The sequence below is a fragment of the Arctopsyche grandis genome, chromosome 2 (genome assembly GCF_051622035.1).
Source record: "Arctopsyche grandis isolate Sample6627 chromosome 2, ASM5162203v2, whole genome shotgun sequence".
NCBI classification, from domain to species: Eukaryota; Metazoa; Arthropoda; class Insecta; order Trichoptera; family Hydropsychidae; genus Arctopsyche; species Arctopsyche grandis.
In genome coordinates this window covers 1664974-1677318 of record NC_135356.1, presented here as the reverse complement: position 1 = coordinate 1677318, position 12345 = coordinate 1664974, and the positions used below count along the sequence as shown (strand labels likewise).

General features: G+C 35.6%; 1 protein-coding gene across 2 annotated transcripts in view; it reads right to left on the bottom strand.

The window, feature by feature from the left end:
- Fhos (Formin homology 2 domain containing) overlaps positions 1–12345 on the bottom strand; it is a 100792-nt gene that overhangs the window by 1002 nt on the left and 87445 nt on the right. For both annotated transcript variants that reach the window (XR_013261671.1, XM_077446342.1), the window contains exons 13-20: positions 11717–11932; positions 11512–11634; positions 11181–11438; positions 10889–11103; positions 9443–9635; positions 9201–9337; positions 8911–9032; positions 4841–4925 (exon numbers count right to left, since the gene is read on the bottom strand). Coding sequence is in view for 1 of the 2 variants with exons in the window: in XM_077446342.1 (XP_077302468.1) it covers positions 4867–4925; positions 8911–9032; positions 9201–9337; positions 9443–9635; positions 10889–11103; positions 11181–11438; positions 11512–11634; positions 11717–11932 (1323 nt within the window). In the remaining variant the exon portion in view is untranslated. The remainder of the gene's footprint in view (positions 1–4840; positions 4926–8910; positions 9033–9200; positions 9338–9442; positions 9636–10888; positions 11104–11180; positions 11439–11511; positions 11635–11716; positions 11933–12345) is intronic.

The window sequence follows — 12345 nt, the reverse complement described above, 5'->3', positions numbered from 1 at the left end:
TCAATGTGATAAATCAGATTATTATTTATTTTTGACTTAACTTAATTTTAACTGACCGAGTTGATCTTTTTCAACTAATCACATTTCAACATAATCAACTGATCACATGCATATATACATATATGTACATACATGGGCGGCTCGTGACCTAAAAAATGGGTGGGGCACGAGGGGGCTAAAGCCCCCCCTACCCCCTACATTTTTTTTTTAAATTAGGAAAAAACTATTAACATGTTAACTTTTTTTCTATATTTGGCTTGAAATTTATTTTGAATGTTTTATATTTTAATATATGACATTTACTATTTTTTCTTTGGATGACTTGAAAGTTACGCCATTTAAGCTGTTATATGTACATATAAATTGGGCCCACTTTATGGCACAAACTCTTGAGTTGATGAAGACTCAAAAAAATTAACTCGAAATGATCAAAAAACTAGTAAAAAAAAGTTTTTAAAAACAAGGCTTTTCTATGTTTTGTATATAACATTTTATGCAAGAAAAATGCCTTTTTTTTTAACAAATTATCGACTTATAAATGATGAAATATCGAAATCGTTTAATAAAAAAATGAAATAATTTACATATTGTGATTGACAATTGTATAGCTTGCAAAATATATTAATACTTAGTTGAAATATCGAAAAACGTCGTATATTTTTCGAATATCGTATAAAGAATAAAGACGAGCAGGCCTGGCGTATTTTGCCCCAAAGAGGCCTTTACGCGGCCAACTAAAAGCGACCTTCTGTAGGTGGAAATACGGATCTTTTTACTCTGCCTCGACTGACTATCTACACTCGACACACAGTACCACTGACAAGTGCCAGAGTAGCAGATAAACTGAAGCTGGCGACCACGGGACCATGGCAAATAAGTGACTGCCCCGAACTGAATTATAAACCGGTTTGTAATGAATGGGATAAAGAAACAGCAATGTGTATAAAAATTTTCTTTTCTTTTTTGATTAGGAAATATGTGTGTGGGGCAGTTACCTGGTTGCCCTTAAATACGAGCCGTCCCTGTGTACATATATCTACTCACTGGATTAAGTTTCCTTAATGTGGGTCTTAAACGGTGAATCTTTTTTCTACCTACCGAACTATGACAAAAGATAAAATTTTTAAAACAGAAATACATATATGAACAGAAAGTAACCTTACAATCTTCAGACTTAAATCAATTTATCATAGATTTTCAAAAATGAATAAGGCCTGCTTTAAATATTATATTTTAACGTAATTTTAGTAACAACTTTAAATTTTCATTTTGTCCTACTCATTAAAAAAGCAACGAGAAACCACTCAATGTAAAAAACATTGTCTTGATGCAGCAGCAACTTTTTATATATGTAATAGTCCATCCGCTGTAGGAAGACGCATATGCTGTCCCTTACACCATCTCGACCAATAGCATTTCGGGTTCGGTGATTACTGGTCACAAAGTCACTAAAATCTCTATAACGGAACATCTGGCAGCCGAAAAGTCCATCATACTAACGATAACTATCATAGTAACGAGAACTTGAGTGCCAAATATTGTGTATTCGCGATTTTCATGGCAATAATTGTCTTTGTGACCACCCCAATGTGACGAATAGTCCAATTACCAGCATTTCGCGCGTACAATGTTCTACTGTCTGCACGAGTTACTATTGGTCGAGATAGGATGTAAGAGACAGCACGTACGTTTTTCCTAGGTGTCTTCCTACAGTGCACCAACTATACACATGAAATTAAAGATACATACAAAAATAATATAATTTTGACAAAATTATCACATTGGACGACCCAAAAACAATAAAAATAAGCAATACATTTTTATTTTTAATATTTACATATGAATAAATAGAAATTATTTTGTATTTCTCCCGGTTGTATTACACATATGTAAACATTTTTGGGTGTTTGAGTTTTTTAATTCAGTTTCAACGCAGGCTAGAGCAATGCTAAATAATCCGCAAAAGCAGTGAGCAAATGCTACCAAATAATAAAAAAAAAAAATACATCAATGCTTAGCGTTGTTTGAAATAACTTATAAAAATTAGTTTTAAATATCGCAACACTAGATAAAATATACGCAAAATACAAATTAGACAGTGTTTAATATATTTACATACATAATGCGCGCCATAACGTTTGTTTTGATCAAATAAAGGAAAATGGGTACTTGTCTGATATTCAGTCGCCATGAAAGCAATACACCGTATGTCAAATTATGTACCATGACGTATTAGTGTATTGTTACAGCGTTTTTGCAGAATCATCAAACAGGTCTGAATATCGGACATGTACTTTCGACCACAAAAGCGCACACGAAAACACAGATCCACCACAAAATATGCCGACAGTTCCAAAAGAATAAAGCGAAAATACACTGTAATTTTACTATTTTTTTATTAATCAATCAAAAACAATCCAAATCCACGTTAAAACAACAATGAATGATTGAATAATATTCAAATTTGATGACATCCAAAAGTTTCCCATGAACGGTTGCGTAAAACGTTTCGATCATTGATATGTGAATCCATTAAACAGTGTCAACTAATGTTCATAATACGGTTCGGTGATTATTCCGCAAAAAGCGATCTCGCACACGTAACTAAAATCTAGATCACGCAACATCTGGCACCCAAAAACTCCATCAATCGAAAGCTTTCCACGCGAAATATTGTACTAATGAGAACTCGAATGCCAGATGTTCCTTGATCGAGATTTTAGTGACGTGCGCGAGATCGCTTTTTGCGGAATAATCCGTTTACCTAGAATACATATGATGCATTGGACTCAGTCTACCAGCTGACATACACGTTTGTTTATTATATAGGTTTTTCATACCATATTGACCCCTTTTCATTTCAAATTGACACTTTTTCATTTCAAATTAAACGTTTTTTATTTCAAATTTACCCCCTTTCAATAAGCTGATGATTCGAGTCTGATGCGCCATATGTTTTTGTCTAGGATCAGACCTGATATTGAACTGGCTGTTTTAACGATCGAAATGTCATCCCCAATATTGAGAATATACCTTCAACTATGAATATTATTGTTTTGGAATGTGGGTTAATAATGAAATGGAGTTATCACATGTGATGTAGGCATAATGGTAACCATCAAGTTCAGAGAGATGGTTCGTCGTAGAATTATTCCATGATAATTGAAGTGGTGCGCCATAATTTATTAGCTAAAATTCACTTTTTCAACGAAAAATAAAATATTTACATGTTAACTATTTTTTACACGTGGCTTGAAATTTAATTTGAATGTTTTATATTTTAATATATAATTTATACTATTTTACTTTGGATGACTTGAAAGCTACGCCATGTACATTAGCAATTACATATACATATGTACGTATTGGGTCCAAATTACGACATAAACTCTTGAGTTGATGAATACTCAAAAAATGAACTCGAAATGATCAAAAAATTGTAGCAAAAAAAAGTTTTTTTAAAACAAGGCTTTTCTATGTTTTATATATAAAAATATTGAGACAATATATTAATGAAGTAAAAATATATATGAAAGATAATGAGAGCCTATAATGCAAATTTTATAAGATATAGTGTGAAAAAGATAAAGTTATAAACGTTAAAACGATTAAAATCTGACAAGATGAGTGGGTGGCGAAAATTCAAACATCTAAGGCTACTCGCCATCAAAATTTTTGAGTCATTACTAAAGCCAGGACCCAGAGGGTGCCGCGTATTGTTCAAATGTTGTAAATGCATTGTTAAAGGTTTGCCGAACCTTTTTTACAAATGATTTATAACAATGAAACAATGAGCGGCACCTTGGCTATCCTACCTCTAGTCATTACATGTCTCTATTACGATTATTTTTCACCATCGAACTATCAGAAGCGATTTAAATTTCTATCGGTGACCAAACCGCGCAAAATGGCAAAGTTTCAAGCCGATCAGAAGAATGTAGGAATTTCAACTGAATCATTAGCGAAGTGAAACATGGAAAAGCCTTGTAAAAAAGCCGTGTAATAATAAAAAATGAACCCTTACCAAAGCATTATGATTGTGTGCGAGATGAGCCGACGAAACCATCTACCCCCACTCCTAATCTTAATGCTTTGGTACGAGTTCATTTTTCGAGTCTTCATCAACTCGAGTTTATGCCGTAAGGGCCACCGATATGTATTACAGGTCCAAATAGCAAAAGCAGTTGTATCTTAATTTTAAATGACGCAATTACTAGTAAGAAAAGACAATCATTTCAGACTAGCGTAACCATAAATTGGTCATCACTTGCGCACCACTTTTTCAACTGTTGCGTTATTTTAGTTCAAAATTTTGAGCAGTCAACGACGCGGACTCAAACTACGTCTTCACACAAAGTGCAAAATCATCACTAAAGATCGGCGCTTGGTTTCTATTTGGACAAAAAAATGGGTTCACTATTGTTTTTTTTTTTTTCTAGATTTGTAGGACTGACAATAGTGAACCCAATTTTTTGTCCAAATAGAAACCGAGCGCCGATTTCTAATCATCACTATCAGTTTTGGCAGCACAATCAACATCTGGCGCTCTACCGATGAACGTTTCGCTCGCAGCTCCACTGGCATTTCAAAAAGCAACGCTTGCCGGTGATAATATTATATCCGTAGATCACCAGATATTGATTACACATCCGCTGAAACTGACAGTATATTTACACTATTATGTAAACGTAGCATTAGCATGCTGTTAAGTTGTTGAAATATATATGTATGTATATGTACATATGTTCATACAGTTTCGAAGATGTAGCCATGCATTATTATGAAACCCATTTTTTTATTTTTCAAAATTTGTATATATATTTTTATAATTGATATTTACTTGCGACGTGTTGAACTGCTGTGTTTTTACGTGGACTGCAATCCAAACTCGATGGGTATGCCTTCCCTAGTACGGGATCTCTTTACTATAAATAAGGAACAATACACAGAACTAATAATTTACACATCTAGAGGGGGGGGGTGGCAGTGGCGGCTCGTGAGAATTCCCAGTGGGGGGGCTGCATAGATAAATCAGGCTGTAGTAGCTCGTTGATCATGTATATGTACTAAACTAGTAGGGCTGCAGCCCCGCAGATCATATGGACGACAAAAATATCATGCATATTTACTATACTGGGAGGACTGCAGCCCCTCAGCCCATATAGACGAGCCGTCACTGGTGGGTGGGTGGGTGGGTGGGTGGTTGGGGTGGCACATAGCATACACATATAAGGGAGACACGCGGGAGTTTGGTTTGGAGAACATCTATAGCATTGTCAGTGAGGGTTTGGACCAACCTCGATGACGTGATGTGGAAACAATTCTCTATCGACAGCTAAATCTGTTCGATAGTATGTAGATGGTAAATAAAGTAAAAAAGTTGTCCATAAGTAATGCACGTGTCCGTCAGGTGTATCGACTGAGTACACCTCTAAACAACTATAGAAAGAAAAAAACAGTTTCAAATATCTAAACCAGCATTTCTCAAATATTGTGATGGACTGACGCAATACCCAGGGGTGTCATCCAATTTTCGTAACAGCGAGTTATAGTCGAATCGATCTGATAGTATGAGACTTACGTAAAATGTACGTGCTATCGCATTCACCTCCAACTCGACCCGCAATGGCCAATTACATTTCGTTTCAGTTTCGCACTGAATTTTGGCAAGAAATACAACATCGTGCATGCGTAAGCGGTCGGTAGAATTTGACTTTTATTTTTATTTTAATTTCGTATTTTGAAATGTTTACATTAATAAAATTTTAATATAAAGTACGTAAGTTGTCGATATTATTAATTTATTTATGGAATACGTATATATTTTATATTAATTTATATTTTTTAGACGATAAAAGTAATTGTCAACGTCATGTTATGGACAGCAAAACTTTCAGTAATATTATTAAAGATCTTACATTGAATTATATTGTAATAATATTATATAGTTAAGAAATAATTTAATAAAAATAAAGAAATTATTTTATGTCCTTGCGATATTGCAACACATTGCACGAATGCGACAGCATACTCAGTTCTCGTAAGTCTCACGCTACATCTCAATTAAAATTATTTCAATATACATATGTATACATATCTAATCTATAATTTGGAAAGAGACTTTGTATGTATCCTTGGTCGTCGTTTTCGTCGTCGTCGTCGTCGTCGTCCGTAGATCGGTGACGTCATCGAACACGTGATTCGATTTTTTTTTTTTCGATCCATGGGCGCCGATTTGTTTTTTTCGTTTCAATGGATTCACCCCCGCGGGGGCGCAAGGCGAGTAGCTTCATGGGGCCCCGCCAGGGGCGCCACAAGGGGCGCAGCCCCGTGGGGCCCCAGCCTCATGGGGCGCAGCCCCATGGGGCTCAAAAGGGGGCGCCACAAGGGGCGCAGCCCCGTGGGGCCCCAGGGGGGCCCAGCCTCATGGGGCGCAGCCCCATGGGGCTCAAAAGGGGGCGCCACATGGGGCGCAGCCCCGTGGGGCCCCGAAGGGGGCCCGGGGGGCCCAGCCTCATGGGGCGCAGCCCCATGGGGCTCAAAAGGGGGCGCCACAAGGGGCGCAGCCCCGTGGGGCCCCGAAGGGGGCCCGGGGGGCCCAGCCTCATGGGGCGCAAGCCCTAATAGGCATTAACTAAGGGGGGCGAAGCCCTAGACGGCAATTAATCATGGGGGCGCGGAGGGGCGAAGCCCTAAAAGGCAACTGATCATGGGGGCGAAGCCTTAGACGGCATTTAATCATGGGGGCGCGGAGGGGCGAAGCCCTAAAAGGCATTAACTAAGGGGGGCGAAGCCCTAAACGGCAATTAATCTTGGGGGCGCGGGGGGCGAAGCCCTAAAAGGCATTAACTAGGGGGGGCGAAGCCCTAGACGGCATTTAATCATGGGGGTGCGGAGGGGCGAAGCCCTAAAAGGCATTAACTAAGGGGGGCGAAGCCCGAAACGGCAATTAATCTTGGGGGCGCGGGGGGCGAAGCCCTAAAAGGCATTAACTAAGGGGGGCGAAGCCCTAGACGGCTTTGAATCATGGGGGCGCGGAGGGGCGAAGCCCTAAAAGGCAACTGATCATGGGGGCGAAGCCCTAAACGGCAATTGCTCATGGGGCGTGGAGGGGCGAAGCCCTAGAAGGCAAAGGCTCAGGGGGGTGCCGAGGGCGAAGCCCTAGAAGGCAAAAAAAAAATGATTTTTTTTTTTGATTTTTTTAAATTTTTTTTTTGATTTTTTTTTTATTTTTTTTTTGATTTTTTTTTTTGATTTTTTTTTTAATTTTTTTTTTATTTTTTTTTTTAATTTTTTAATTTTTTTTTTTTTTTTAATTAAATTAGCTTAGTCATGTTTAAGCGGTTTATATTATAAACACTGAGCGAAGCCGGGTAATACAGCTAGTTTACTATAATTACAAAACATCATAAAAATAGAAGATTGGTACATTGACATTTGATATTTTGTGCGACCCAAGAGAATCACATACGAATATTGTACGCGCATCGAAACATCATAGGCTAAGCGGAATTTCTCGAATTTTCCTAAATAATCGGCTTGAACTTACTCTTTTACTATTTTATATTTTGAATAGTGGGTTTTTTGTATAAGCCAATTGGATGATACCACTGCATATTTCACGTGTCAACGACTTTATTGCCGCACGTTTTTGTTGACGTCTCTATGGAGAATGTTTAAAAGCTCACGCAAAATACAGCTTTATTAGTTTTAAAAACTATTCATAGTTTGTTGTCGTTCTAAAGAAACTGATATTAGTTCAGCTTCTTAAAGGTGTACTGTGTAACTACTATGGGCGAGCGCGTGACGATTTTGACCTAGCTAAAGGGCCCACCGGTGGGCGCACGGCGACAGACCTCACAAGAGGCAAATATTTCCAGTTTGTTACCAAAAATCTTCTTTCTGAATGAAAAGTTTAATTGGATTTTGTGGAAATGATTATAAAACGTGCCGTGAACTAAAATTTATCAAATAATGATCTCCATATTTTTTTTAAGACCAAAAGTCGTTTGAGAAATGCTGTTCTAAATCATGCCGGTAATATTCAACCGATTGCTCTAAGTATTTGCATTTAAATATGTATAACACGTTAACTTTCTCAATTCAAATACAATATAGATTTTTCAAGTAAGCGCTGAGATTGAAAAATTCATTTTGTATTGGAACTGCCAATTTTGAGCATAAAAGGTTGTCAAACTTCTATATTTTCTTTTTGAATACGGCGTCGAATTATATTTATATAATTAAATCACAACCAATGTCATTTTATATCTAAGGATATACAATTGCATTTAATTGATCATTAATACAGATCTTTTCAAATATGAATTTATATTTTAAATCGGGTATAGTACATTTATGTATGTAAATTTTTTTTAATGAATTTTGAAAATATCTGTATTTAATATTGCAACATATCGAAAATAAAGATATTGTACTTCAATTGGGCTCACAAAGATGTTTAATAATAATAATGGTAAATATCATATATGTAATATTCGAAAAAGACGATATTGCTATATATGTATACATATAAAAAATTAAATCCAGATTTCTACTTTTGAATTGTAATCAAAAAGTTTATGGTGTAATCAAAAAATTTATGTTTCAATTTAAAATACAAGTTTGAAACTTATAAAATGTTACAAAATTACTTGAAAATTTGGAATCCCTTTATCGGTAGACCCGATGCAAACTTTTTGATAACATTTCGTCCAATAAATATATAGACAATAAATTTTTTATCAAAAGTTTGGTATATTCATTTTAATTTGCACAAAACAATTAAAAATATGCAATATGTTTATATGTAAATATGTATAAAAGAAATGTCGTAAATTTTAAATAGTATAATTTCATTCGGAGACGTGGTTTTTGTTTTATTAGTAGATCATATTTTGTTATACTCACTCGATCTATTTTGTAATTTTTGTGAATTTTTCGATGGTCTTTCTTTTTTTCGTGTTCGAGATTTCTCTAGTAATATATTAAACACTTCCTCTATTCCATCTTCTGGGTTATTACTTCTATCTCTGCAAAAATTATATTTTTCATTAGTACATATGGCTAAAATATAACTTCAAAATATAATTTTTCTGGCTTTCAAATAAACAGTCAATTCGTATCATATTTGTTATCATGTGATCCTGAATTAGTGTAATTTAATATAAAATATCAAGTCACATATCATTTTTACTCACAATTTTTCAATCCTAATAAATTCTGGATCTTTTCTCTTTCTTCCTAATGCGTTTGTTGATATTTTACTAAAGTTTTCTGTATTGAGAATATTAGTCAGTTCGTTCTCAGCTGATTCATTCAAGTGTATTTGATTTAACTAAAAAAATATATTGATTTAAAACTATTCATACAATTCAATACAAAATATTTAAAAAAAATAACAATCATGTATAAAAGTATGTATGTAAATACAACTACATGCCTCGGTTATCATTTTTCCTCGAGTTTTACTGCGTTCTCTGTGAGAAGCTTTTCGTTGTCTCTGTTGTTGCAACTGTTGTCTAGTAGTTCTGTATTCCAAAGCGAATTCAGATATAATTTTGAAGACATCTGAAGGCCTAGTTTCGGATATATGATGTGGCGGTACTCCAAGCCACAATAAAAATTTAGAAAATCTAAAAATAATATAAATCAACGTTACTTTTTGATCCAATTCGTATGCAGTTTGAACTTTATATACCTAATAGTCCAATGATTATGCATATTTGGACTATGTATGTATCATCATCATTATCATCTAAAGCCATTCATCCACTGCTAGATGAAGGCCTCTCTAACATGCTTCCACTCGTCTCTGTTTTGAGCAACTCTCATCCACATTTTCCTAATTTCGTCTACCCATATTCCCAGCGTTCTTTAGTTTACCCTTTTGCATTATCTCGGGTTCCATTCTAGTATTTTTTTTGTCCACCTTTGGTCCCTTCTTCTAGCCACGTGGCCCACCCATTGCCATTTCAATGTCTTCACTCTATCCACTACATATATCCACTACTATTGTCATAGTTCTCACCCACGTATTCCGTTTCCTGTCTTTTCTCATTATGCCAAGCATACAACGTTTCATACTTCTTTGAGTGCATTGGACTTTGTGCAGCAACTTGGCGTTCAATGTCCAAGTTTCACATCCATACGTCAATACTGGCATTTTCACATCCATAAGCCAAGTTTCACATCCATACGTCAACACATTGATCGAAGATCTTTTTCTTCAGGCAAAGTAGCATTTTTAATTTAAAAACCACATTCATTCGTCCAAATGTACCCCATTTCTCTTTATTTCTTCTTCATTACTACCGGACACGTCTATTATTTGTCCTAAATATAAATAACTATCCAATACTTCTACTATTTTATCATCTACTAATGTTATGCCCGTTGATTGCCAAATATTCCGCATTCACGGTTTTCATAGCAAAAATTGTCTTTGTGACCACCGCAATGTGACTAATAATCCAATTACCGTTAATTTCAACGGGCGACTTCGGAAAATAACTGATACACGAATTAAAATAAAGTTATATATTATATATAAATATAGTTTAAGGTAATTTATAGGCGCGCGCGCGTATTAATGCGCCGTTCACCCTTTCGAAATGATGAATGAATGGGTGTGTGTGTATGTGTCACCCGTCGCTCGGCTTAACGTCACACATGCCTGTCATCGCTCGGCCTGACGTCACATGACGCTCCACACCCCACTACCACGCTTCCCCGCGTCTCCTTGACCACTTCACTCTGATTGGCTGTGTGTTGACGGTCTGGCACAACCACACATACCCACACACATTGCGTCCGTTTTTATATATATATTATTGTGATGCTATCAGGCATGCAATAGTTATTGAACATTAAATGTATGTACAATCACCTGTAAAAGAGTCTTCGTTTTATTAAACCTAATATAATGATTCTTTCAGCGCAGTCGTGTAAGAAATCGCCGACTTTGGTTTTAATCGCAGTACTGTCGTGCTTCAAAATGACTTTGAAATTAGCCATGTGGTTTTTGCATTCAGTCTCTAGACGGTCAATATTCGCAGACAACTCCTCGTAGTTGATTTTCGAACTCCTGGTCACAGCGCCGATCTTTAACAACAATTAAATCGTTCATTTGAATCGCTTGTGATTTAATTTAATTCCATCGTACCCCAAAAAGATCTTACCTCGCTGTATAAATCGGAAGTGTCGGGAAATTGATCCAAAACCATATGACACAAATGATGCAACAGAGAATGTTTATGAACGGTGTCTTTGACTTCTTGAATCTTGGAGAGGTATTCAATTTGAAAACCTTTCGCCTCGGAGCCGTTCAAAAATACACCGATTGATAGTATGCATGCAAGAATCTTTTTAAATGTCAAATTCACTTTGAGGATTTCAATTGCTTGCTTCATATCAATGTAAGCTTCGAGGATTTCATTCTGAAAAATGATTTCACTGTCAATACTGCTCGTAAGTGTATTTTAAAATAAATTGTGTACGTATTTAATTTACCTGGAAACATTCGAAATCTAATCTGAAAGCCCACAATTTCAACCGTGCATTTAATTCATAAATAGACGACAACGTCAACAGGAACTGTTCTGCTTTGCCCAAAGGCGTGGACGGGTTCACAACCTATCAATTATATGAATTAGTCAATTTGGATTTGATTTTGTACACACTTTTTGTTGTAAACTGTTAATACAATACGTCTCACTTGTGCCTCTTGTATTTTGAGTATTTCATCTTTAGTCGGAAGCATGGCTAAAAGTTTGTCGATTCCTTCTCGGGTGAGAACCGACGAGTCCATATTGACAATGGCGTTTTTGATTGACTGAGTTGGCGGTAGTTTCTTCAATAGAATATTTACAGCATTGGACCTTTTATGATCTAAAACGATCACTTCACGATTTTTGTTCGCTTCTAGTTGTTTCTGAAATCAATCAGTAGATGATAATGAAAAAATATCAAGAGGAAATTTGTATGATTATAATATATTAATATATGAAATACATAAATAAATAAAAAAATGATAAATAGGAAAATAAACTGCTTATGCACATACTCACCTCCTGTTATTTTATTTGATGCCACGAAATGAACAGCCATGAGATGAAACAAAAAATTTGTTAGTTCCAGCGTTAAACAGAACAATATTTACAAGAATACATAAATAATTTATATGTATAAACATTTCACTTATATGTTACAAAAGTGGTATAACGAAAAAAGTGGTATACTTATGTATATATACATATTAATTTTTATGTGAAAATAAATACAATCATGGCCAACTTTAATTCTGTAATCCAATTTACTTTGAAAAGAAAATTAGATGTTTCATTA